Source organism: Oryctolagus cuniculus, chromosome 20, assembly GCF_051225735.1.
Source record: "Oryctolagus cuniculus isolate XC-2025 breed Fujian yellow rabbit chromosome 20, ASM5122573v1, whole genome shotgun sequence".
Taxonomy (NCBI): Eukaryota; Metazoa; Chordata; class Mammalia; order Lagomorpha; family Leporidae; genus Oryctolagus; species Oryctolagus cuniculus.
In genome coordinates, this window is record NC_142886.1 from 12,121,345 (window position 1) to 12,145,393 (window position 24,049).

Consider the following 24,049-nt stretch of genomic DNA (forward strand, 5'->3'; position numbering starts at 1 on the left):
AAAACAATTTAAATCTATGCATAATGCAGACTTATGGGATAATATACAATTTCCATGAACTTTTTGAAAACCCCTCATGAATAAATATTATCCAAATTAGGTTACATCTAATATATCTTAGGTTAGTCACTTCAAAGTCATCCATTTTGGCTTTCATGATTTATATGTGATTGATGCATCTGTTCATATACAGCTTACTTTGCAATCTTCCCACCTCCTTACCCCTTCTCAGACCCTGGCTCTTGCCACCTGCGGAAACAACCTGAGTTCAGAGTACAGCACCACGGGGACCAAGCCTGACCTCCAGCCGAAGGGAAAGATTCTTAAGGCAGATGCTTTGCGGTCCAACATGGAGCCAACATGACCCGCCTCTAACCTGGCTTTGACACGGGGATTCAGCGGGTGACTCGACAGTCGTTTTACTGCTTGTGCCTGGATCGGAAGAACACAGGTGGGGCTTAGACCAGGTTCTACCGAGAGTGGTTTTTGACACCCTAAACGCACAGGCCTGGAGACAGAAACGGCCGTTCCTGAGGCCAGCATTCTGAGCACGGCTGTTTCTCGGTCCCTGCAATCTACATCCCGATGGCTACTCTGCTGTCCTCACTTTGTCTTTCGAATCGCACAGCACCCATGTTTACCTTTAATCACTGCTCATAAAACGGGTGATGCCATTTCCGGAAAATGGACTTTCTTTTGCCCCAATATTAAAACTCATAAGAGGGCAGCTCAAAAACGCATGAATGTATGGAAAAATTGAATTAAAAGATGTGTATTTTGGTGGGAGAATTTTTGAGATCTGTGACTAGTTTTGCTTATTTTTATAAAATTTTGAAAATTGTTTGAAAAGTGGGGAGAGAGAGAGAGAGAGAGAAATCTCACATCTACTGCTTCACTCCCCAAACGCCTAGGACCTAGGATGGCCTAGCCAAAAGCCAGGAGCCAGGAATGCAATCCAGGGATCCCAGGAAAGTGTCAGAATCCCAATTACTTGGGCTATTATGACTGCCTCCCAGGATCTGCCCTAAAGGAAGCTTTTGTCCAGAGCTGGAGTTGAGACCTGAACACAGACACTCTTGTGTGGGACATGGCATCTGAACTGCTTGCCAGGCTGAACGGCCTCTTCCCTGGTTTGTTAAAAATACGCATTTTCCACAAACTTTCTGAATACGCTTGTATGTTGTGGGCATTTATTCACCTGGGAAATCTTACAGAGAAACTTTGGTACCCAGAGATTGAGAACCTACACCCAGACCCTTCATTGCATCCTTGCCATCTGCAGTTCATCTCTGTCCTTGGTCTAATCAAGACATTTCCTCCCAGACTTATAACCCTTAGTGCATTTACTGTGCTTTGGGAAAAAGAGGCTTCATGAAGCTCTGTGACACAGAGGAAATAAAGCTTGAATTTGATGTCCACAGAACCTTGTAGGCATTCTACTTATGCTTCTCCCTCTAATTTAGTGACAATGAAGCTTTTTGTGAAGGTTTACTTGGGCCCTGTGCAGCAATGCAGCTACCACAGGGCCTTGCATAGCTCTGTGCCAGTCGATTCGATTCGAACCATCTATGACATAGCAGAAGGGTCTTGTTACGGAGACTGGATGTTGTGTGTTGATGAGGGCTGGCTGAGCAATTTGTGGGCAGCCGTTGACTTCACAGGTGGTGCAAGGCCTGAAGTCAGCTGGGGAAAAGATGGGTATGGAAGGGCTGGCACTGTGGCACAGCAGGTTAATGCCCTGGCATACAGTGCCAGCATCCCATATGGGGGCCGGTTTGAGACCCAGCTACTCTACTTCTGATCTAGCTCTCTGCTGTGGCCTGGGAAAGCAGTGGAAGATGGCCCAAGTCCTTGGGCCCCTGCACCCATGTGGGAGACCTGGAAGAAGCCCCTGGCTCCTGGCTTTGGATCAGCGATGCTCCGGCCATTGTGGCCAATTGGGGAGTGAATCACTGGATGGAAGACCCCCCCCCCCCAGCCTCTCCTCCCTCTTTGTAACTCTGACTTTCAAATAAATAAATAAATCTTTAAAAAAAAAAAAAGAAAGAAAAGATGAGTATGGAATGAGCGAGAACAAGAGCCAATTAGGGCTGGCGCCACAGCTCACTGGACTAATCCTCTGCCTTGCGGCGCCGGCACACCAGGTTCTAGTCCCGGTCGGGGCACCGGTTTCTGTCCCGGTTGCCCCTCTTCCAGGCCAGCTCTCTGCTGTGGCCAGGGAGTGCAGTGGAGGATGGCCCAAGTACTGGGGCCCTGCACCCCATGGGAGACCAGGAGAAGTACCTGGCTCCTGCCATGGGATCAGCGGCCATTGGAGGGTGAACCAATGGCAAAAGGAAGACCTTTCTCTCTGTCTCTCTCTCTCACTGTCCACTCTGCCTGTCAAAAAAATAAAAAAAAAGAAAAGAAAAGAAAAAAGAGCCAATTAGAATCCATGAGAACTAGCTGCAGGTTGGGTTGGTCTGTCACAACCATTTTTTTTAAATTTTTTTAAATATTTCATTTGTTTGTTTGAGAGGTAGAGTTACAGACAGCAAGAGGGAGAGGCAGAGAGGTCTTCCTTCCACTGGTTCACTCTCCAAATGGCTGCAATGGCCAGAGTTGAGCCGATCTGAAGCCAGGAGCCAGGAGCTTCTTCCAGGTCTCCCATGTGGGTTCAGGGGCCCAAGGACTTGGGCCATCTTCTACTGCTTTCCCAGGCCATAGCAGAGAGCTGGATCGGAAGTGGAGCAGCCGGGACTCTAACCGGTGCCCATATGGGATGCCAGGCTTCAGGCCGAGGATTAACCTACTGCGCCCAGCACTGGCCCCTTGTCACAACCTTTAAGCCTCAAATTTTGGTGAAGCAGATGATCTGAAGCAGGAGAAGATGACTCTGTCTTCCAGGGTGTGGCCCAGGAGTTAGAGAAGCTCAAGGAAAAGACAGACCCCAACCGGGTAGCCCAGCAAGTCCACAAAAACACGTGACACTGTGCCACCACCTGGGGGCCCACTGACCTGCAGGGCTAAAGGAGACTTCTTACCCACTTTCCCCTGTGACCAGTCCTAGCCCAGAACCATACAGAGAACTCTGGGAACTGTGGTTTGAGCTTAGCTAAACTAGCATGCCTTTGTATCTTTCCATCCGTGATTCAAGTTGGTAGCTGGAAAGCACTGTTGAAAAGCCACTGTGCGAATTCTCTGGGGCTTGCCTCTGTGACCTAATTGGATGGGCCATCTCTGATTCAGTCCGCATGGCTAGATTATTCCCTCTGTCAGGCAACTGGACATCTGGTCTGGCCTCTGAGTCCTTGTTCTCTAAGCTGGATCAAGTTTACTGCACTTCTCCATGTGTCTAGGGTTTAACGCTACTCTTAGGTAGGGCTACAGCAATTTTGTACTTATTTGAAGCGTGATGGGAGGATAACTGGTTTATGACATGTGAGACCTGGTAAGCTTTTCGGATGGGGATGAGGGGCATCACGCTGCCAAATTTACAAAACTGTTCATTTAATTGTTTTACTCCTCCAGGCTGACGGCTGATAGTGCACCTCTGAGCCCCGTGCCTTGCTGTTCCAAGGGCAGGGCTATTTTAGTCTTGGAAAGGCTTCCAAACAGTTTTAAACCTGTTTGAGCTCTGAAGATCTGGACCAGTGATGCATTTTTCACCACATTAAATAATACATTCAAGTGTAAGTGGCTTTCAGAGAAGGCCACTGGGTGAAGCTGTTCTCGCTGTGTCTCCAAGGTGACTGTCTCAGGGCCATGGACCTGTCCCTTGATGGGACTGGAAATGATGACCTTGGTGGAGAGCGATGGTGCAATCAACACAGCTCTGTTCAAAGCTGTCACCCACAGACTAGCTCTGACGGAGTTCCTCAAAGCATTAACTTCAGGTTTTTGGAAAAAAATAATTTGCCTCCTTGGTAGAAAAGGAAATAGCACAATGTCTGTATCAACTTCCAAATGTAAAATCAAAAGATGATGTCTTGAATTCCTGAAGATGAATCCCTAAAGAACTTGGGTCTTGCAAGTCCACAGAGTGAGAAGAATTTGGAAAACATGCCCTTGACCCATCTTCAAGTGGCAGGCGGACAAAATCCTTAAATCTTACTTCCAGCATTTGGCTGTTGCGTTGTCTTTCTATTTGCAAAAAACTTAGCATGACTTTTTAATGTTTATCTTCACCTACTTTTTAAAAAAAGAACCATTTTATTTATAGGAGAGCAGAGTTACAGAGAGAGAGTAGAAAGAGAGAGAGAGAGAGAGAGAGGTTCCATTTGCTGGCTCATTCTCCAAAAGGCCTCAATGGCTGGTACTAGACTAAGCTGAAGCCAAGAGCCAGGAGTTCCATTCAGGTCTCGCACGTGGGTGTAGGGGCCCAATTACTTGGGCCATCTCACACTGCTTTCCTAGGTGCATTAACAGGAAGCTGGAGCAGAAGCAGAGGAGCTGGGACTGGAACAGGCATCATCTATGTGGGATGCCAATGTTGCAGGTGGAGAGTTAGCGTCTGTGCCACAATGCTGGCCTCTATTTTATCTACTTGAAAGAGAGAGTGAAAGTGAGAGCAAGAACAAGAGCAGGAGAGGGAGAGAGAGAGAGATGGAGAGAGGGAGAGAGAGAGGAGGGAAACAGAGAGAAAGAGGAGAGAGAGAGAGAGCTCATCCACCTGCTGATTTACTGCCTGAATGCCTGTAACAACCAGGGCTGTTAAAGGCTGAAGCCAAAGTTTGGAATTCCAACGTGAACGACAAGAACATAAGCACTTGAATCATCATCCACTGCCTTTCAGGATGTTTTAGCAGGAGGTTGGATCAGAAGTGGACTGACCAGAACATGACCCAGCCTTCTGATACAGGATGTGGACATGCTAAGCAGGGCTTTAACCCTGTGCCACAGTGCCAGATCCTAGCATTTCTTAATATTTGCCCTATATAAATAAATAGTTGTACGTCAGAGAATTATTCTGTTAAATACAGAATATTGCAGTTGAATTGACATACAAGGTGGAAATTATTCCAATTGCTAATTTTATTTTTATTTTGTGAATTAGAAGTTTCTAAATATTCTAGCAACAAGTCTGTTGGGGTACTTCAAAAACCTTTGTGGAGAAACAGAATTATAATATGCTTATTTTAGTGACAAACATCTGAAGTTCATGCATACTTTTGCTATAATATGCGTTTCCCATCAGCTTTAAACACTACTTATTTTATCAGGAGAGAGAGAGAGAGAGAGAGAGAGAGAGAGAGATTCCATTTGCTGATTCACTCCCTCAATGTTTGCAGTGGCCTCTGTGTGAGACAAAGCTGGGGTTAGTCCCACAATCCATGTCTTCCACATGAGTGGCAGAAACCCAATTACTTGATCGATCACTTCTGCCTCCAAGAGTACACATTAGCAGGAAAGTGGAGTCAGAAGTTGGATCCAGGAGTTGCATGCAGGCACTCCGGTGTGAGACAGACATTTTACCTGCTGTGTGACACGCCTGCCCCATCAGCTTTTTGAAGACTCCTCATAGAATGCATTTGTAATCACTTTTTAAAGATAGAGTATTATGTATTACAGCCAAATACAAACCTTGCTAAAACCTCCAGAAATAGTCCAAAGGGAGATGTGAAGGCCTGGAGTGTAGCACTGGGGCTCTGGGGCTGGAGAAAAGCAAATGGAATCAAGACTTCCTAATTCGTGTGAGGTCGGGAGGAGGGGATGGACAGATGTAGAGAAAAATCTCATTTGGAGATTTCTTGCTTGGCACGTTGGGTGATACAAAGATCTGAGAGAGAAAATGCAAGAAGGGGAGCAGGTGGGAAATGTGATTGTTTTGTAACTGATATCTGGAGCTAACCATCACTGGATACATCTGTGGAAATTCTTACTGGCTTTGCCATCTGTATCCATCCTGAACATCAAGAGAAACACTCTCACTCTCACCATCCGCATTTAGTGAGGGGAATCGCAGCTGCCTTCTGTGTCTCCAAGGCTGGGAAGCCTGGTAATGCTGTCAGCAGTTCAGAGTGGCTGGTTGGCACCGGTTCGATATGTGGGTGGATTTCCTTGTGGATAATAATAGTGGTGTTTGCAGCACTGGTGATGTGTCTGCCACTTGGCATATGAAGCAAAATTACTGAAATCAGGGTACCTGGGGGAGCATCTTAAAATCGTGTCCTTTGAAAATGTTAACTAATGAACTCCAATTGGATGTGTTGTTGGAGCCCATGGGATTCTGCATGATAAAAACCTAAAAATGTTAGGTTGATGGGCTGGAAGAAATGGTAAAATTTGCTTTTTATGCACTTTTAGAGAATGCATAAATGTTCCAGGTCAGGCAGTGCAGTAGCTGTCACAACATGTTGGCATCTTGTCATTCTTCCACTTTATCCTCTGTGTGGGGTTGTGTTTGTTCAGACTCTGAACTGCATGAAGCTGCTCCTTAGCAGGATAAAATAGACTCAGTTCCATAAATACTGAACTAACTGCACTTGGGTGTTTTTCATGCTGGTTTTCAACTCAGCCTCTTGCCTTTTATGCTAAAATCTTAATAAACTCAGATGCATTAAGTGACAATTGAGATTGTCTTTACATTCTCATGTAATGAGTAGAGAAGAGGGTTTCATGAACATTGATTGATTGTGTGGGTATGTTATAATGGACATCTAATTTTTTTCATCTACACAGTGTAACTTTTTAATAGAATTCCCTTGTCATTGAGTATTGACTTTTGTAGTTTTTTGCATACTTGTCCACATAAAAGATGCATGGTTATATATTTGTACTCTGTTTAAAGAAAAATGGTGCACAAAGAATAAAAAAGCCTCCATAAGACATAAATTTGGAAAAATTAAGTGAAGTTGTATCTTCATTTAATGAAATATATCTAAAGATGTCATCTTCTAAAACCTTAAGCCAACTCCATAGTTCTGGCCAAAGTTATTATATTACAAATATAATAAACCTAAAATGGACTCAATAGACTCTTTACTTAGGTCAAATGAGCATTCGTTGGCTTCACCCCAGGACAGCCACTGAGTCATTTAATTCTTGCTCCAAGTATCTAGCCATTACTTTCCTAACCACCACACCAGTTAGGTCTTGATCACATCATCTCCAGGACTACTGAAAAGCCTTTTTCTTCTTTTTTTTTAACTTTTATTTAATGAATATAAATTTCCAATGTACGGCTTATGGATTACAATGGCTTCCCCCCCCATAACGTCCCTCCAACCCGCAACCCTCCCCTTATCCACTCCCTCTCCCCTTCCATTCACATCAAGATTCATTTTCAATTCTCTTTATATACAGAAGATCAGTTTAGCATACATTAAGTAAAGATTTCAACAGTTTGCTCCCACACAGAAACATAAAGTGAAAAATACTGTTTGAGTACTAGTTATAGCATTAAATCTCAATGTACAGCACACTAAGGACAAAGATCCTACATGAGGAGTAAGAAGTGCACAGTGATTCCTGTTGTTGACTTAACAAATTGACACTCTTGTTTATGGCATCAATAATCACCCTAGGCTCTTGTCATGAACTTCCAAGGCTATGGAAACCCCCTGAGTTCACTGACTCTGATAATTTTTAGACAAGGCCATGGTCAAAGTGGAAGTTCTCTCCTCCCTTCAGAGAAAGGTACCTCCTTCTTTGATGACCCATTCTTTCCACTGGGATCTCACTCGTGGAGATCCTTCATTTAGGTTTTTTTTTCCCCCCGAGTGTCTTGGCTTTCCATGCCTGAAATACTCTCATGGGCATTTCAGCCAGACCTGCATGCCTTAAGGTCTGATTATGAGGCCAGAGTGCTGTTAGGACATTTGCCATTCTATGGGTCTGCTGTGTATCTCACTTCCCATGTTGGATCATTCTCTCCCTTTTTGATTCTATCAGCTAGTATTTGCAGACACTATTCTTGTTTATGTGATCCCTTTGGTTCTTAGTCCTTTCATTACGATCAATTGTGAACAGAAATTGATCACTGGGACTAGTGAGATGGCATTGGTACATGCCACCTCGATGGGATTGAATTCGAATCCCCTGGTATGTTTCTAACTCTACCATTTGTGGTAAGTCAGCTTGAGCATGGCCCGAATTGCACATCTCTTCCCTCTCTTATTCCCACTCTTATATTTAGCAGTGATCACTTTTCAGTTAAGTTTCAGCACTTAAGAAGAATTGTGTATTGATTACAGTATTCAACCAAAAGTATTAAGTAGAACAAACAAAAAAAATACTAAGAGGGATAACATATTAAGCTGCTCATCAACAGTCAGGGTGAGGGCTGATCAAGTCACCGTTTCTCATAGTGTTCATTTCACTTTAACAGGTTTCCTTTTTGGTGCTCAGTTAGTTGTCACCTATCAAGGAGAACAAGTGGTATTTGTCCCTTTGGGATTGGCTTATTTCACTCAACATAATGTTTTCCAAATTCCTAACAGGGATCACTTTTCAGTTAAAATTTAAACACCTAAGAATAATTGTGTGTTAATTATAGAGTTCAACCAATGGTACTAGAACAAAAAAAATACTAAAATGGATAAAGTATTACATTGTACATCAACCGTCAGGACAAGAGCTGATCAAGTCACTGTTTCTCATAGTGTCCATTTCACTTCAACAAGTTTCCCCTTTGGTGCTCAGTTAGTTGTCACCAGTCAGGGAGAACATATGATATTTGTCCCTTTGGGACTGGCTTAATTCACTCAGCATGATGTTTTCCAAATTCCTCCATCTTGTTGCAAATGACTGGATTTCGTTGTTTTTGACTGCTGTATAGTATTCTATAGAGTACATGTCCCATAATTTCTTTATCCAGTCTACTGTTGATGGGCATTTAGGTTGGTTCCAGGTCTTAGCTATTGTGAATTGAGCTGCAATAAACATTAATGTGCAGACTGCTTGTTTGTTTGCCATTTTAATTTTCTTTGGGTAAATTCCAAGGAGTGGGATGGCTGGGTTGAATGGTAGGGTTATCTTCAGGTTTCTGAGGAATCTCCAGACTGACTTCCATAGTGGCTTAACCAGTTTGCATTCCCACCAACAGTGGGTTAGTGTCCCTTTTTCCCCACATCCTCTCCAGCATCTATTGTTGGTAGATTTCTGAATGTGAGCCATGCTAACTGGGGTGAGGTGGAACCTCATTGTGGTTTGATTTGATTTCCCTAATTTCTAGTGATCTTGAACATTTTTTCATGTGTCTGTTGGCCACTTGGATTTCCTCTTTTGAAAAATGTCTATTGAGGTCCTTGGCCCATCTCTTAAGTGGGTTGTTTGTTTTGATCTTGTGTAGTTTCTTGATTTCTTTGTAGATTCTGGTTATCAACCCTTTATCAGTTGCATAGTTTGCAAATATATTTTCCCATTCTGTCGGTTGTCTCTTCACTCTCCTGACTGTTTCTTTTGCAGTACAGAAACTTCTCAATTTGATGCAATCCCAAATGTTAATTTTGGCTTTAACTGCCTGTGCTTCTGGGGTGTTTTCCAAGAAGTCATTGCCAGTACCTATATCTTGCAGGGTTTTTCCAATGCTCTCTAATAATTTGATGGTGTCAGGTCATAGATTTAAGTCTTTAATCCATGTTGAGTGGATTTTTGTGTAAGGTGAAAAGTAGGGGTCTTGCTTCATGATTCTGCACATGGAAATCCAATTTTCCCAGCACCATTTATTGAATAGACTGTCCTTACTTCAGGGATTGGTTTTGTATCCTTGATCAAATATGAGTTGGCTGTAGATGTTTGGATTGATTTCTGGTGTTTCAATTCTGTTCCATTGGTCTATCCATCTGTTTCTGTACCAGTACCATGCTGTTTTGATTACAACTGCCCTGTAGTATGTCCTGAAATCTGGTATTGTGATGCCTCCAGCTTTGTTTTTGTTGTACAAGATTGCTTTAGCTATTCGAGGTCTCTTGTGCCTCCATATGAATTTCAGCACCATTTTTTCTAGATCTGAGAAGAAGGTCTTTGGTATCTTGATTGGTATTGCATTGAATCTATAAATTGCTTTTGGGAGAATGGACATTTTGATGATATTGATTCTTCCAATCCATGAGCATGGAAGATTTTTCCATTTCTTGGTATCCTCTTCTATTTCTTTCTTTAAGGTTTTGTAATTTTCATTGTAGAGATCTTTAACGTCCTTGGTTAAGTTTATTCCAAGGTATTTGATTGTTTTTGTAGCTATTGTGAATGGGATTGATCTTAGAAGTTCTTCCTCAGCCATGGCATTGTCTGTGTATACAAAGGCTGTTGATTTTTGTGCATTGATTTTATACCCTGCTACTTTGCCAAAATCTTCTATGAGTTCCAATAGTCTCTTAGTAGAGTTCTTTGGGTCCCCTAAATAAAGAATCATATCATCTGCAAAGAGGGATAGTTTGAGTTCTACCTTCCCAATTTGTATCCCTTTAATTTCTTTTTCTTGCCTAATAGCTCTGGCTAGAACTTCCAGAACTATATTGAATAGCAGTGGTGAGAGTGGGCATCCCTGTCTGGTACCAGATCTCAGTGGAAATGCTTCCAACTTTTCCCCATTCAATAGGATGTTGGCTGTGGGTTTTTCATAGATTGCTTTGATTGTATTGAGGAATGTTCCTTCCAAACCCAGTTTGCTTAGAGTTGAAAAGCCTTTTTCTAAAAAATATTTATTTATTTGAAAGTCAGAGTTACAGAGAGAGAGAAGGAGAGGTAGAGCAAGAGAGAGAGAGAGAGAGAGGTCTTTGATCCACTGGTCCTCTCCTCAATTGGCCGCAATGGCTGGAGCTGTGCTGATCTCTAGCCAGGAGCCAAGAGCTTCTTCCAGGCCTCCAACACGGGTTCAGGGGCCCAAGGATTTGGACCACTTTCTACTGCTTTCCCAGGCCATAGCAGAGAGCTAAGTGGAGCATCGGGACTCGAATTGGCATCCATATGGAATGCTGGCACTGCAAACAGTGGCTTTACCTGCTAAGACACAGCGCCAGCCCCAAAAAGCCTTTCTAAGGAGATTTCCCACGTGCTTAGCAGCAACTTGAATATTTGGACCATAAATGTGCTGCTTTCCAGGCACATTTTCAGGGAGCTGTGTCAGAAGTAGAGGAATTGGGACTCCAAATAGACTCTGATATGGGATGCAGCCTCCCAAGCAGCAGCTTAGCTCGCTGTGCCACAGCACCCAACCCAGTGCTGCAATCTCATTTCCTGTCATAATTCCACCTCTCCCTACTATCTCCTACCCCACTCCCACAAAACACACAAAAGGAAAGAATTCCCATTCAGCTGCTTCTGTTTCTTTCTGAGTTTGTGCCTGGGAATTCATCCTTCTACTTTCCCAGAACACTTTCATTTTCTAAGAGGGTTAATTTGTTATTATTTGTACCCAAAGGCTTCTATCTGCTTACGTAGCTTTAACCTCTCCCCCTTGTATATCTGTGTCTCCACCATGTTTTGGATGTAATTCCATAAAGCACTGTTTGTGCATGTAAGGCTACATCAAAAAGTTCACAGAAAATGGGACTTAAAAAGTTTATTTCTGTGCAAAAAATTTGGAGATCCATGCACTGTTTTCTCATCAGACACATTGTCCAGGAACCTTTGAAGAGTCCCCTCACCAATATGCGTGGATTTCACATTTTTTGCACCCAAGTAAACTCATCATTTAATTCCACAAACATATTGAAGTCCCCTGGTACAAGTTCACTGAGAACAAGAACAGGGTTAAATCCCTCTCTGAATTCCCAGTACCTAATGGAGTTCCTGTTCTACAGAAAATCCTAAATAAAACTTCATTGACTTATGTGGTGGAAGAATGTTAGAAAAGCTAGTATTTATATAGCATTATTTAGCTACACATTTACGTTATTTATAAGCTTGATATTTGTGGCCACACGTACTTGATTTTGTGAAGAATCTGTCTGTGTATGCTTCTTTTTTTTAAGATTTTATTTATTTATTTGAGAGTTAGAGTTACAGACAATGAGAAGGAGAGACAGAAAGATCTTCCATCCACTGGTTCATTCCCCAAATGGCTGCAATGGCCAGAGCTGCGCCGATCTGAAACCAGAAGCCAGGAGCTTCCGCCGACTCCCAGAGGGTGCAGGGGCCCAAGGACTTGGGCCATCTTCTACTGCTTTCCCAGGCCATAGCAGAGAGCTGGATTGGCGGAAGAGCAGACAGGACTAGAACCAGCACCCATGTGGGATGCCGGCACTGCAGGTGGAGGATTAACCTTCTGCGCCATAGCGCTGATCCCCTGTGTATACCTTTTAAAGCTGCTAGTAGTGTGATAAGGGTTCAGCAACTAGAGAGTTTCAGATGTGGTGTAGCTCATGTTAAAGATGTGTCATTAGGGGGTGGGTGTTTAAGACGGCACTTTGCACACCCACGTCTCATATGGGAGTCCCTGGGTCTGAGTTCCGACTTTCCTGGGGATTTTATCTCCCTGCTAGTGCACACGCTGGGGGACAGCAAGTGAAGGTGAAAGTGCTGCCCACCTGGGAGATCTGAATTGTGTTCCAGGCTCCTGACTTTGACCCAGCCAGCCTTTGGTGTTTGGAGGCATTGCAGAGTGAACTACTAATAGGAGATCTCTGTCTGTTTGCCTCTCTCCCTCTCTCTCTCTTTCTCTGTCCCCTCCTCCGCCTCAAATAAATAAAATGAAAATAAAGAGAAAAAGTAAGCATTCTGAATCAACAGACTCTGATGGAACTGCAGTTCCAGCATCTGAGTCCCCTTCCTACATTTCCATGGTGAGTTCAGAATCTCCAAGACAGGCATGAGATAAGGGCGTGGCTCATCAGACCAGATTCCTGGCATTTTAAATGCAGAAACAAAAGTCAGTGTGTGGGGGTGTGGCTGGAGCTGTGGCATAGCGGGCAAAAGCACCACCTGAAGTGCTGGCATCCCATATGGGTGCCACTTAGAGTCCTAGTGCTCCTCTTCTGATCCAGCTCTCTGCTGTGGCCTGGGAAAGCAGTAGAAGATGGCCCAAGTCCTTGGGCCCCTGCACCCACATGGGAGACCTGGAAGAACCTCTTGGCTCCTGGCTTTAAATTGGTGCTGTTCTGGCTGTTGCAGCCAATTGGGGAGTGAACCAGTGGATGGAAGACACCCCCACCCCACCCCGCCTCTCCTCTCTCTGTGTATCCTTGACTTTCAAATAAATAAATAAGTATTTAAAAGTCAGTGGGAAACGTTCATGTGTCCAGCAGCTGCACCCATTCCCCAGGGCGGTGGTGGTTGCCAGGGCTAATTCCTCCCAAGTAGGAGCAGAATCACTAACCTCACACAATCATTCCAGTGCTCCTGGTACTCCTGAGAGCTGCACATTCTTGCCAATCTTCCAAACCTCATTCTCTGGCCTTCCGAGGAGCTTCCTGTGTTATTCCAGTATTTTTGAGGAAAGCAATTTTTAAAAAAAAGATTTTATTTTATTTATTTGAAAGACAGAGTTACACAGAGAGTGGAAAGGCAGAGAGAGAGGTCTTTCCATCCACTGGTTCACTCCCCAATTGGCCGCAATGGCCAGAGCTGGGCTGATCCGAAGCCAGGAGCCAGGAGCTTCTTCTGGGTCTCCCACGCAGGTGCAGGGGCTCAAGGAGCTGGGCCATCTTCTACTGCTTTCCCAGGCCATAGCAGAGAGCTGGATGGGAAGAGGAGCAGCTGAGACTAGAACCAGCACCTATATGGGATGCTGGTGCTTCAGGCCAGGGCTTTAACCCACTGTGCCACAGCGCCGGTGCCAGAGAAAAGCATTTCAATGGACCGATCATTTTGCTTGTTTCAGCTAACAAAATTGATAAATAATATAGACAGGGTTTATTTATGTCAAACTGTGTAAGTGGAAGACTGCGTTCTAGTATGCCTCCAAATTAAACATGGGTGTATCTAGGGGGCCTGCGTTGTGGCATAGAAGGTTAAGCTTCCGCCTTCCATACTGGCATCCCATATGGGCCCCGATTTGAGTCCTGGCTACTCCACTTCCAATCTAGCTCACTGCTAATCCACCTGGGAAAGCAGCAGAAGATGGCCCAAGTGCTTGGGGACCTGTACTCACATGGGAGACCTGGATTAAGCTACTAGCTCCTGGCTTCAGCCTGGGCCAACCCTGGTCATTGTGGCCATCTGAGGAGGGAACCAGTGGATGGAAGATCTCTCTTTCAGTGTCTCCCTGTCTTTCTCTCTCTCTCTCTCTCTAACTCTGCTTTACAAATAAATAAAAGAAGTCTTTTGTTTCTTTTAAAAAAGGATGTATTTAAGTCACTAAATGCATTGGGCAAAGCTATCCCAAGTAAAAACAGAGAAACAGAGTGTTTGTCTAACGCAACGTGCCAGGCAGCAGTTGCTGGGTAAATGACCTAAATAATTTGTGGACAATGACCATTGCTCTGCCTTTGGATATTTCTTTATCTCTTTCACATGCCTCTCCCCAGGTGCCATCTGAAAGGGGAAGAGTGGGCAGCTGGCTAATGTAGGTGTTCTCAGAGGTATTATTCGTAGCCTTGAGAATAAGAAATGGAGTGATTGTCTGCAATCGTTACCAGATGTTGCAAAGCTTTGTAGCTGTAATAGCTGTTGTTTCAATATAGCTTTCTAGGAAGAAAAAAATCAATAACATAAAAATACATTATCTATGGGAAGCATTGCTGGCCATTTTTCATGGGAAAACTGCTGTGCTCTTTGAATAGAGGTTGAAAGTTAAAAAGCTGAAGAGTTTCTTTGTGCTTCCGTGTTTGACTTTTGTGAGGAGTTTTATGAATTATCACTGGGACATCTATAGAGCTTCTACTATGAAAACTGTGCATACAATTGGACTTCGTGCAAGTTAAAGTGATGTGAAAGAAAAACTACATCCCATTGAGCTGGAAACATACAGCACTAAATGGAACAGAAGTGAAGTCTCCAGATTTCAATGCATCAACACTGTGGATCCTTCCCTTGCTCTTAAATCAGACCTCTGTTGGCAATAAAAACAGTGAGCAATGTGTGCATGCAGACAACCAGATATTATCCTCCTACTAAGACATCAGATCTGTGGACAGGCCAAGTTGTAAAGTAACTAGAGATGCTGGGATCTGAGCTGTGTTTGGAAAGCAAAATCTTGCAATCCTCATCACCATTTCCTGAGAGTAACCTTTAGCTCCCTTGTGTCAGGGTCACTCAAAGTGTGGATTCCTTCCCCCCTCTCTACATATTAGAATTGCAACCTTCAATAGGCAGGGTATACAGAATGCAGCCTATAGGATACAACTGTCTGTGGTGTTTCCTTGGTTGTCGCTCCCCCTCTTCATGGAGGAACGACACTGGACCCTGCGCTGTTCTTTTGTCTGCTCGGCCCTCCCCGGGTTTGCTGCTGGTTCTTCCCGGGTTGGCTGCCGTCCCTTCCATCTCCGTGGAAGGGCGGTTCCCCCTGGCCACTTTCCCCACTTCCGCGGGGGAGCAGCACACCGCCGGCCGGCTCTCTCAGGGGCTGCACAGGTGTTCCTCTTAGATGTTCCCCTTAGATGTTCCTGGTGCATGTTGTCTCTCTCCTCCTTTATAGTCCTCTTCCACCAATCCCAACTCGGCTGCCCACACGCCGAGCACGCTGCTCTCCTCCAATCAGGAGCAGGATCAGCTCCTGGAGGTCATCACTCAAGTTGGCAAGAGGCAGCTGCATAGAAGCTGTTTTCTCCTCTCCCAGCGCCATATTGTGGGAGAGCAGATGCATAGAATAAGTCTTAATTCCAGTAACATAGTCTAGTCCGGGTTGCTCCCCACACTTGGTGATTGATGTACGAGGATAATTCAAAATGTTGACGAACAATGCAACTACAAATAAGCTTGGGTTTAAAATATTTTGAAATCCAAGCACAGTTTTTTTTTTAACAGTACACATTTTCTGTCAACTTTTTGAAGATCCTGCATACGTATGGTTTTCAAAATATTTTTGCACCAAAATAGACTTATCTTTCTATTTCATTTTTCATGAACCTTTTGAAATTCTCTGCATGGTCTCACTCACTGATAATGTCTTTTTTCCTCCTAAGCATCTTCTTTAGGAGCAGTGCTAACTCTAGTCTAAACAGCAAGCACATATGTAGAGGAAGAGCCTTCTCGTTTTCCCCCATCACACCCTGCTGTGGTTGGATATTAGTTTGGGCTCTCCTCAAAGGCTTGGCTCCCAAGGGGGTATCATTAGGAAGTGGCGGGACCTTTAGGAAGTGGTGTCCATTGGGGGCTCCCTGGGTCATTGGTGGCAAGTCCTCAGAAGATGGTTCTCAAGAGGGGTGGTTGTAAAATCCTGGGTTGGGTCCAACCTCTGTCTCCTTCCTGGCTTACCATGTGGTTAACCCTCTGTATGTGATTCATCATCTGCCATCTTCCCTGGGTCCCTAGCTAGAGTCAACACCTGTGGCCATGCCACTTGGACTTGGAACCTGCAAAACTTTGAGCTACATACACCTTGCTCTTTATGAATTAGCTGTCTCAGGCATTCAGTACAGTGATAAAAATGCACGAATACTCTGCCCCCACCGCCGACTCTTCCCAGCTCACCTGTCAGGCATCTCCTTATGCTGCCTACCCTTTTCTGCATAGCTTTGCTCGGGGAAGCCTTTCTCCTGATGCCTCCACTCTCTGTGACCCTAGACACTCAGAATTTGGCCATCTCATCCCTCAGTCTCTGTTCTGCCATGAAATCAACCGTTCTGGATTTTATCTCCCCAACTAAATCATCTAAAATGATAATGAATTGTTAGCAAGCTACTCTGTCATGACTTTGAGAAGGTTGGAGGAGATTCCCCTAAAGAGTTCTTCCTTCTTGAGTGACACATATTTAATGGAATCTCCCTTGAGCAAAGCACCTGCTTGCCCGTCTCTTCCAAGGGAGCCAATTAAAATAAGATTGCTTCATCTAGTATACTTTTAATAAATGTTTGTTCAAAGAATAATAGGAATTTCAGTCCAAATTGCAAGGAATGGTAACACAAGCTTCAGGTTCAGGAATGTTTTCCAGTGACAGGTAAATGATTTAAACAGAAGTGAAGTCAGAATATTCCAAAAATGATAAATAGCTAAATAAAGCATTATAGGAGATCTATTCCCCCCAAGTGAGGAGGTGGAGAGCAGAAGGTTTGGTATTGTGTGTGTGGATGGGTGGGGGTTGTATTTGTACATGCAGCAGGCAACATATATTTTAAATAAGGTCTTAAAGGAATTTAGATAGGATTTCCGCAGTGAGGCATGAAGGGATTCTAGATGAAGGGAACAGCTCAAGCAAGACAGAGACTGGAAAGGACCTGAACTGGAACATCTAGGAGTCTTCACTGGAGTTGGAAAGGAGGAGTTGACACCAGAAGTTTTGAAGAATTAAAAGAGCCAACTGCAGCTGTGCAGGGTGTGTGGGTGAGGACAGGCTTACCCTGCCTCATGTCCAGCTGACAGTGCGTAGATTCTGCTGTGACTGGGATAATACGCCTCATTTCTCTGTAAGCATTCAAACTGTGTGCTCTGCTAGCTCTGTCCTGCAGGGCTGGGCTCTCATGTTATGGTTACCATGCATTAGTGAGAGGGCAGCTCCTGTTTTCCATCTTTCGGCTACCGGCTGAAAGTAACCACGTGAACATCATCTTGCTACTGCTATTGCCCAAGTGAGGTTTTTAGGCAATGGGCATATAGGGTGTTTGAAAAATGAAGCCTGTTTCTTCGAAGCAGGACATATGACTCGGTTGGTGAGCCAAGAAGCCAAGAAGTGAAGAAGTAAACATTAGCCATAGGCACGAAAATATAGAAGAAAGCAAAAACATCATCACTAGTTCACAAGTAAAGAAACCAGGAAGGTGAATTGCATTTGGGAGACTCCTGCCTCTTCCAGGAGATGTTTCCAGGTAGGTGACAGAGTCTTTTAATGCAAGAATAAGGTTTAGGAAGAGAGTCCAACATCTTTTAAATTTCAGTGTCATTATTCTCACTAGCAGTTCATTTGCATTTCACCTATTTCCAACAGTTGGATTTTTTAAAAATCTATCCTTAATTCTTTGTGTATGTTAAACTTGATTTTTCGATCCTTGAAACGTTGTCTCTTATCTAGTGTGTTTCTGTGACGTGTCTTCCAGTCTCCGCTGCCTTCTCCTGAAGAGTGTAGATGAACCAATGCTTCCTTCTCCTGAGGAGTGTAGATGAACCAGTCATGAATGGATGGGGAGCAGTGGTATGGATCCTGACTTTCATTTCAATGAAAACACCCTCCACATCCTCTTGTATTTCTTCAGCTCCTATAAAGAATGGAATTTTGCTCTACAGTGGGGCAGAGGATGTTAATGAAACATCTACATTTCAGCCCCCAAGTTGCATATGAAACAGGACATTTGGTTTCTTTTCCCTTGAACACAGTTAACTATGTCTCATAAGCTCAATGAGAATAAACACTGGAAATAAGACACACATAGTCTACACAGAGCCTAACACTTATTATAATCTTCAAAGCTTTCAACTGCAAAAAAAAGGTAAACTAAATATTTTGGGTTTTTAAGGATATTTCAAAAAAGTTCCTGGAAAATAAATTTGCTCTATTGGAAAAAATTTTTTGAGATGCATGCATAGTCTTTTTCGTATTATGCATTTCCACAACCTTTTTCTAATTCTAGTTGTTATTAAAGTGAATTCTTCATGCATGGAGACATACGCAATAAACAATGATTTTGAAAGCTTGAATTTTTAAAATGGTTTAGGATTTTCATTCCCTTATGATTTTTAAATTTATTTAATCTCCACACATTAATAAAACATGGCAGATATTATATTTTTATGTGTGTAAAATTGCGCTGGTAAAGCTCTCTGCTAATATACCTAGCAAGTGGCAGAGACAGCCCAAGGGCTTCGGCTGCTGCCAATCTGTGGGAGACTCAGCTGTATCTCCAGGCTCCTGGCTGCAGCTTGCCCCAGGTCTTGCTGTTGCAGCCATCTGGGGAGTGAACCAGTGGATGGAAGACCTCTCTCTCCCTCTCTCTCTTTCTCTCTCTCTCTCTTCCCGTCTCTCACTCTCTCTCTCTCTCTTTCCATCTCCTCCCTTTGAAAGGGAGAGGAGTCTGTCTTTAAAATAAATAAATAAATGCTTTTTTAAAAAATGAGTTGCTGAATGGCTCTGGGGTAGGTCTGACAGTTGGTAAGTGATAAAACCAGACCTCAAATCCTGCTGTTCTTCCTATTTCAATGTGCGTATTCCAGAAGAGGACAGGATATACAGGGTCTCTTGGTTTTCATACAGGAATTCAAAATGCAGCTGTCATTAATGTTAAGATGCACACATATATTTAAGGACTGCATCTTTTTAATGTATTTTAATTTTTATACAATACCTTGAGAATAGTTTTTAATTTGTTTTGACAAATAAAAATTATTCCACTGATGTACAGTATGTTTTTTCAAAATACATCTATATTGTCAATGGATAAATTGAGCTAATTAACATATTAATTACTACACATATTTTCATGTAGTGGGAACACATAAAATCTCAGCAATTTTCAAGAATATATTACATTAACCATTATGATTATACTTATTCCTCCTAACTGAAATTGTGTATAATGTTAACATCTCCCCAACTTCCCCGCAATTTGTTTCACAAATTTGAAAAACCTTGTGTTTAAAACAGACTCAAGTCAGAAATTCATGGAAAGTCTTAAAATCCTTCATACAGGGCCGGCACTGTGGCACAGCAGTTTAACACCCTGGCCTGAAGTGCTGGCATCCTATATAGACTCCGGTTTGAGTCCCGGCTGCCCCACTTCATATCCAGCTCTCTGCTATGGCCTGGGAAAGCAGTAGAAGATGGCCCAAGGCCGGCACCATGGCTCACTAGGCTAATCCTCCACCTGCGGAGCCGGCACCCCGGGTTCTAGTCCCATTTGGGGTTCCGGATTCTGTCCCAGTTGCTCCTCTTCCAGTCCAGCTCTCTGCTGTGGCCCAGGAGTGCAGTGGAGGATTGGCCCAAGTGCTTGGGCCCTGCACCCACATGGGAGACCAGGAGAAGCACCTGGCTCCTGGCTTCGGATCAGCGCAGTGCTCCGGCTGCAGTGGGGATGAACCAATGGAAAAGGAAGACCTTTCTCTCTGTCTGTCTCTCTCACTGTCTACTCTGCCTATCAAAAAAAAAAAAAAAAAAAAAAAAAAAAAAAAAAAGATGGCCCAAATCCTTGGGCCCTTGCGCCCGTGTGGGAGACCTGGAAGAAACTCCTGGCTCCTGGCTTCAGATTGGCACAGCTCTGGCCGTTGTGGCCACTTGGGGAGTGAACCAGCAGGAGGAAGATATTTCTCTCTGTCTCTCCCTCTCACTGTAATAAATAAATAAAATCTTAAAAAAAAAAAAAGAAAAGAGGAAAGGAAATAAAAAATCCTTAATAGGTGACTTCAAAAAGTTCATGGAAAATGTTATTTTTTTTTAAGAGTACAAATTTTCCATGACTAGCTTAAAGACCTATCGTAGGTATGAATTTCAGATTTTGAGGGCCTAAATAAACTTTCTTTTAATTCAATTTTCAACAACCTTTTTAAGTACCTTCATATTTCAAATTACTATATATTTTAATCCTTAAGTTAAGCAAGTGGAATTGTCACTACAATAGATGCTTCCCTAAAGCCACTTGTGTGAATATCGTTTTCATTGAACTCTTGGGCCTTTTAGCCAGAAAAGTAAGAAAAACTGTGGACTAAAACATGGTAGGGGACTGCCATTGTGCACAGCAGGTAAAGATGCTACCCGCAGCATCAGCATCCCGTGTGTGCCGGGTTGTGTCCCAGCTGCTCTGCTTCCGACCTAGCTCCCTGTGAATGGCCTGGGAAAGCGACAGAAGCTGGCCCAAGTGTTTGGGCCCCTGTTTCCCAGGCGAGAGATAAGGAAGAAGCTCCTGTCGCCTGGCTTCAGCCTGACCCAGTCCTTGCTGGTGGCCATCTGGGGAGCGAACTAGAAGATGGAAGATCTCTTTGTCTCTCCCTCTCTCTCTGTAATTCTTGACTTCCAAAAAAATTTAAATAAATCTTAAAAAAAAATGTGATAGGATTTTATGATAATGCTAGTATGTTAAATGTTGATATGGGATATCATGAACATTCATCCAAAAACATTCACGAAGCATCTTGTTAATGTAAGAAAATGCATAAATGGATCAAATTGTATAGAGCAAGATTTTGATGACAAGTGCCAAATCTTTCTACATGTTGGTGTGTTCTGTAGAAGTATGTCTCCAAGACCTGTCATTCAGTTTCTCTTCCACAGTTCCACTTCTGAATTATAGCATCCCAAATTAAGTTTCACTATAATAGTCAATGACATGCATAGGTTAGCATAGCAAGTTCAAGGAAATTTTAGGTATCTTTTTACATTCTCACAAAAGTCATAGTTTAAGCGAATTGCCTGTTTGATTTTTATTTTGTTTTTAATTTGTTCTAAACAGTTCTGAGAAATATAAGTTAAGGAGGACATACAACAATCCTTTTACAGCATAATATCTGCAAAAAGGTTTACAGAGGTTCTTTCCCAGGAAATATGTATACACAGACTGTTCTGCCTTTTGGTAAAAAGAGCTTTCCAGGCCTTAGTCTCCCCCTACCATACCATAATAGTCACAGATCCTTATTACCTAACATGCTAACACCAGGAACTCCTTCTGCCCGAACTGACCCCACTTGGTTTTTTAATTCTTATGTCATGAGATGTGTGTCATATCCATCTTGAAAAGTACCCTCCCATTATCTGTTAACTAATTAACACCAAGATGTTAGGACAGGTATTGCCATTTTAAGCAGAGATTTGTTCAGTATAAAAAAATGAAGGATGAGAACCAGCACTATGGTTAGACCATGGCCTGCAGTGCCAGCATACCATATGGGCACTGATTCGGATCCTGGCTGCTCCACTTCCACTCCAGATCCCTGCCAATGTGCCTGGGAAAGCAGCAGAAGATGGTCCAAGTCCCTGGGCCCCTCCTACCCACATGGGAGACCCCAATGTATGTCCTAGCTCTGGGCTTTAGTCTGGCCAATTGGGGAGTGAGCCAGCGGATGGAAGATCTCCCTTGCTGTCTCTTCCTTCCTCTCTGTAACTCTGCTTTTCAAAAAAATATATCTTTGAATAAAAATGAGGGACGGTACTTTACACACTGTGGCATCATGAGAGGAAGCTTGTTCTAACTGAGAAGGAAGAGCCTTGCCCTATGTGAACCCTTCTCTATTCATCTCTCATCTCTCTGTTTCCATGACTCGCTCCTCTGCCCCCTGAGTGAGCAAGCTCCTACAGATGACCCATGAGACATAACATGCACAAACAACACACGTTTGTTATTGTAAGCCAATGATATCCTATACTGGCTTTTCACTCTAACACAGCTATGCTATCCTAACTGCTGTTGAGAATCTGATTGAGTAAATGGTAAAGTTTCTTGAGAAGGTTTAAAGCTGATAGAAATATGGGAGTTCTTCCAAAGTTTCATAGAAAAATAGAATTAATTCATTAACAAGTTTTTTCTTGTGTAAGAAATTGGAGTCTATGCATTGTTTTCCCATGATTTGCATTTCCATGAATTTTTTGAAGAACGCTAATACAAGCCCTATTTCTATGAGAGATGCCTCATGTTATGCACAAGCCGGGGTCTAATTTATTCAGCTCATTGTAAGTAATTTGAATTCAGTTTTGTCTTGATGTTTGCATTCTCTCAATCAGCAAGTATTTTGTTGATGGATTTATTGATGAACAGAAGAATCTGGAAGCTGTTTGGGTAGCTCCCTGACAGTGGGGGAATCTTAGTGCAAAGAAGCAGTGAAAGTCATTATTGCACAGTAGATAGTGATGGCATAAGACATCTCCTGTACTTCCATGCCAGGGATCAATCAACACCAGTGGACGAAGAGGTTGCCTTGGCTTTGCGGGCCATTCAGGAACCCAGGGCAATTTGGTTTTGTTATTCACTTGGTTACCCAGTGAGACAGTGGAGTCTTGATTAGGCTGGAATACAATTTGGAGTAAAAAGCAGTTTCAGTGAATCGTAAGAGCTTTAAGCTATATTTAAAATCAGAGGTAAAAGCTACTTGAGAGCTAGAATAAGCAAGGGTTGTACAACTTAAGTTAATGATCGGTGACTCGACAGTTTTTTAAAAATAATACTGTACATGTATTCAAAGAGTGACAATAGAAACAGATTAGTTGCCATTCCAGCTCCATAAACTCATTAAAGTTTGTTTTATTAACAATGTACATATTTATGGAGTACGGTGTGATAATGTGATAAATTTATACAATTAGTGCTGATCAAATCAGAGTAACTAATGTGTTTTTTAAAGCTTAAATGCATTCCCAAACAATAAAGGTCATAAAATATTTTTCCAGTATATGCTTCTAAAAGGCTAATAGTTTCTTCTTCCTTCATTATGTTGCTCTCCATGTAATTGAACTACGTCATTCTGCTCCATTAACTTTTAAGCTATGAAACAGGTGCTCAACTCGAATTATGTCAGGGACTACAAAGATGCATTAAGTAATTACAACATAAATTACGTTAGCTATGTATTAATGCAGTAAATATTTTTTAACAATCTGTAATTGGTGATATAAACAGATGTAGATCTTATTGCCACTTTGAAAATAATCAATATATTTGTTGAAGTTCTAATCTTGCTAGATCAATTGTTCAGACTCAATGTAATATTTTCCAATCATTGTTACTTTAAGTTACAGAATTCTTTTTTATGTAAATTCTTAATTAGGTTTTAAGAGACTCAATGTAATGTGTAGATACAATTCCAAGAGCATAATGATAAGTCCTTCCTCCCTCCCTCCAACCCTCCTTCCTTCTCTATTTCTGTCTTCTTTTTTGTTTGGTTTGAGATAACTTATTTTAAATAAGTATTACAGTAAAAATGTATAGTACTTCAACAGATAAGTTTAACAAGTAAAAAGGAAAAATATCTGAGTTTAGTGGGTATATAAACAATGGCTATAAACAACAATTGAAGGGAAAAATGATCATTTCTCCCATACACAGTAAATTTTAAAGTAATCACAGATCATTAAAATTATAGTAGTATAACATTTTTAAGCACTGGTTTGACAAAAATA

General features: G+C 42.6%; 1 protein-coding gene across 1 annotated transcript in view; it reads left to right on the plus strand.

Annotated features, from left to right (window-relative positions):
* The window catches only part of KCNH5 (potassium voltage-gated channel subfamily H member 5), a 439,958-nt gene extending 421,537 nt beyond the window's left edge, over window positions 1–18,421 (plus strand). Inside the window, exon 11 of the mRNA XM_089322688.1 lies at window positions 18,054–18,421. Within this exon, the coding sequence (XP_089178814.1) occupies window positions 18,054–18,086 (33 nt within the window). The 3' untranslated portion in view covers window positions 18,087–18,421. The remainder of the gene's footprint in view (window positions 1–18,053) is intronic.
* Window positions 18,422–24,049: the final 5,628 nt, after the last annotated feature.